The sequence below is a fragment of the Stomoxys calcitrans genome, chromosome 1, assembly GCF_963082655.1.
Source record: "Stomoxys calcitrans chromosome 1, idStoCalc2.1, whole genome shotgun sequence".
Taxonomy (NCBI): Eukaryota; Metazoa; Arthropoda; class Insecta; order Diptera; family Muscidae; genus Stomoxys; species Stomoxys calcitrans.
In genome coordinates, this window is record NC_081552.1 from 250651565 (window position 1) to 250654987 (window position 3423).

Here is a 3423-nt window from a genome sequence, read left to right on the forward strand (position 1 = left end):
TGTTTCGCGAGCGAAATTTGACAGCAATCAAATGTTTTTGTTACCGTACCGAAACACGTTTCTTTATTTGCACTTATTGCTACTCTATTTAATATATTTTTCTCAAATAAATTAGGAAATACGAACCATTGAAATCAATGAAATAAACTAAAATAATACCGGCAATAGTTTCAAGTGTTGCCACTGTAATAGTTTTTTGCCATTTTATGCTTATTACCAAACGTAGCATTTGATATTTCAAACAAAAACATTTTTTTAACAAAAAAAAAAAAGACTTGGAGGTGGGAGAAATCTGACGTCGAATAACTCCTGGATTTAAGGCTCTCGTCAGCTGATTTTAAAAGGGGAAGAAAGATGATCGAGCCATTAAATCTGGATTTTATGAGTAGTGTAAACGGTGTTTAAATGTTTGGCTGCAACCCAAGGCGGATTTAAAAAGGTGGCCTCACGCGAACAGCTGTTAACAGCCGTCCAGATTTGACGGTATTCAGATATCAAATTTTTGTTTGCATTCTCTTTGTTATCATCTTAATTCTCTGCTCATGTACGCACACGTATATACACACGCACTCAAAATCCTTTGTGTGTGTTGGTAAAACGTCGATCAGCTTGATTTCAAGATGACGGATAGCACCATATCTGTTAAATCCGCCTTGGCTGCAACCAGGATGTACTTATAAGATGGGGTCATGCGAACAGCTGAGTAAAATTTTTTCATTTTTGTTTTGAATTTGTAGTAAATCTAAATGTCAAAGGCTTGATAACACAGCTGGGATTTTTTTCAAAAATCTCGAGGGGATGTTCAATTTGTTCCGATATTCCACACATAAAGGCTGGTATTATACTCGTTTTCCACAGTTGAAAACATTAATTTACGGCATTTGCCACTCAGATAGTTTCTTTGGTTATGCTAATGAACCTACCTCTTAATTTTACCATGGGCTGCAACCGAAAATTTTGCCAGAGGTGCATACTGCACTTTAAAGATTTGTTGCACAACCCATCTTCTGATGCGAACAGTGTTTACCCGTACTCCTTTATATTGACAATCAGCTGACGACGAAAACTCAATTGGAAATGCCCAACAAAATTTTAGGTTTCTACAATCAACCGACCGACTGACCGAACGACTGTGGGGAATTGGGCTAGTGGGCACCTGAAATACCAACGTTGACACTAACTTTGTATATATAGTTTTATCTAGTCCACATCAATATGGTTATCGGGTGAGTGTTTAATTCATGGATATATACATATACGAATGCATTTCCAAGTGGAAAGTAAAACTGTTATTTTACGTAACAACAATGTTTATTTGTTTATACTGCTTTGTAGATTTCTTATTCGCTCGGGCCTTGTTGTTGGTGCCGTCTATTACTCCAAGAAACTTGGCGTTTGGGGTACACCCGAACAGTCAGAAAAGTTTTACAATTGTGTTAAAAGTCAACTTCGGCCACATGTACAAACATTGGAAAAGCAACTGCCATTTGAGGTACCTGCATTGCCACAGACGGGAGAGATGCGTTTCTTGGCCAAACATTACTACAATCAGGGAGTCAAGAACACATTCCACTTCATTGAAATGTTGCCCTGCTATGCTGGACAAATGGCAAAGAAGGCTAAGGACACATTCAATGACTTTGCCCAGCCACCAAAATCTACGAACTAATTGTTAAAGGGTTTGACAACTCTTAGAAATTAATAATTAGTGCTAGGAATACTCTCTGTTTCTGTTCTGTTGGTATTATATATAGAATGTCCGAAACAAATGTTTCCATTATTGTGGTCATCGATTTCACCAATTTAAAATAAAAATGTCTTCTGTTGTAAACAAAAAACTTGGTAGTCGTTATTACTTGCGTTGTTGGCCATTTGAATATTTTGGGCCCAATTTGTCTCACGCGAACAGTAGCTAAGATGACATCTTTGTTGACCATCATAGCAAATGAAACAACCTTTAGTATAAGTCATGGCTGCTTTATTCAAATGTGGACTATATTCGTTACGGAAGGACGTCTAGGGGCCAAATATACTACGCACTCTTCAAAATTAGATAGAAATCGGGCAACAAATGCGCCCTCTATGGGTTTAAAACACTTACTCGGGAGATCGATATATAAAAACCTGTACCAAAAGCTGCAGTTTGGGAGAACAAACAGAAGGATACTATTGGTGATGCCTCGATATCGTCTTTTGATATCACAATAGCAATATCTAACAAATGCGATCCGCCTATGGAACTCACTACCCTTGTCAATACAATCTATTTGCAACGCAAATTCATTTAAAAAAGCTTTACAGAAAAATCTTTAAATAATCTTAATATTGATAATGTCTTAATTAAATAATGTTTATATTGTCAAAATTATTTGTTAATTAATTATATATTACAAATGTTACTTTATATACTACTAATCTCTGTTGAACTGTGTTAAATGTCATTGATATCTCACATACAGTAATTATAAGATCATTGTTATCTTGTTGTATGTGAAAACGAACAAATAAATCTAAATCTAAATCTAAAAGCTACATATGTCAACAAAATGACCAATGGAATGAACTTAACCTGCTTATTTTGAATAAATCGATAACATTAGTAGAAAGTATCCTTAGTATGTAGTATGGACATCCTTGAAGAATTGGACTATATTGAGACATAGCTGCTAGACGAATCTACTTCCCGGCATGGGAAAGCTGAGCACCACAGAGGCTGGAACATTGAGGTTCCATCTGTGTGGTGTTCATTACGAGAAGCTTTGCTGCGAGTTACCGGGCATGTCCACAGGTTACGTACAGTGGAATGCTCCATACGGAGCAGCTGCAACGGCAGTCGCGGACAATCAGCGGTATTGAGCGGAGAATCTCAGTGAGAAGCAGGGCGGCGCCGGCTCTTGCACAAATCCTGAATGCTTATGCTGCTCGATATGATAAGGCGGGTTATTGGCGCCTTTAAATAATCAATGGCCACCCTGTTCCCGCGGCGATCTCTCCTTTGGACCGCAACCAGCTTGCTCACCCACAGGAGCTTGACGAGGATCGCCACTTCCACATGAAAATGTAGCTACAACCACAACAACCAGATTACTCTGAAATTTGACTTACCGAAATCCATACTAATATGGCCTTAAAATGGCTCTCCTAATTTAAGGTGTTAGGTGAGAGGATTATATTGGGCAACTATATTCCATCTTCAGATAGAACCTTTTCCGAATGTCGATATATTAGATAGATAATTATTATTGCATAGGATTTGAAAGGTATTTATGGTAAATTTTGCACAGAAATTCTTATAGATGTAGGTCGTTGGGGATTGCAAATGGGCCATATCAGTTCCTATTTAAAAATAACTCCCATAAAAACCGTTCGTTCTATTTTATTTCTTGAGCCCTTATGAACCTTTATTTCTATCAGATTGGTAAA

At 37.4% G+C, this 3423-nt stretch overlaps 1 protein-coding gene across 1 annotated transcript; it reads left to right on the forward strand.

The window, feature by feature from the left end:
• The first annotated feature begins 1047 nt into the window (after window positions 1-1047).
• Window positions 1048-2568, forward strand: LOC106092691 (MICOS complex subunit MIC13 homolog QIL1). The gene is made up of 2 exons (XM_013259599.2): window positions 1048-1226; window positions 1336-2568. Exons 1-2 carry the CDS (start codon window positions 1216-1218, stop codon window positions 1667-1669), a joined length of 345 nt encoding a protein of 114 aa, XP_013115053.1. The 5' UTR covers window positions 1048-1215; the 3' UTR covers window positions 1670-2568.
• Window positions 2569-3423: the final 855 nt, after the last annotated feature.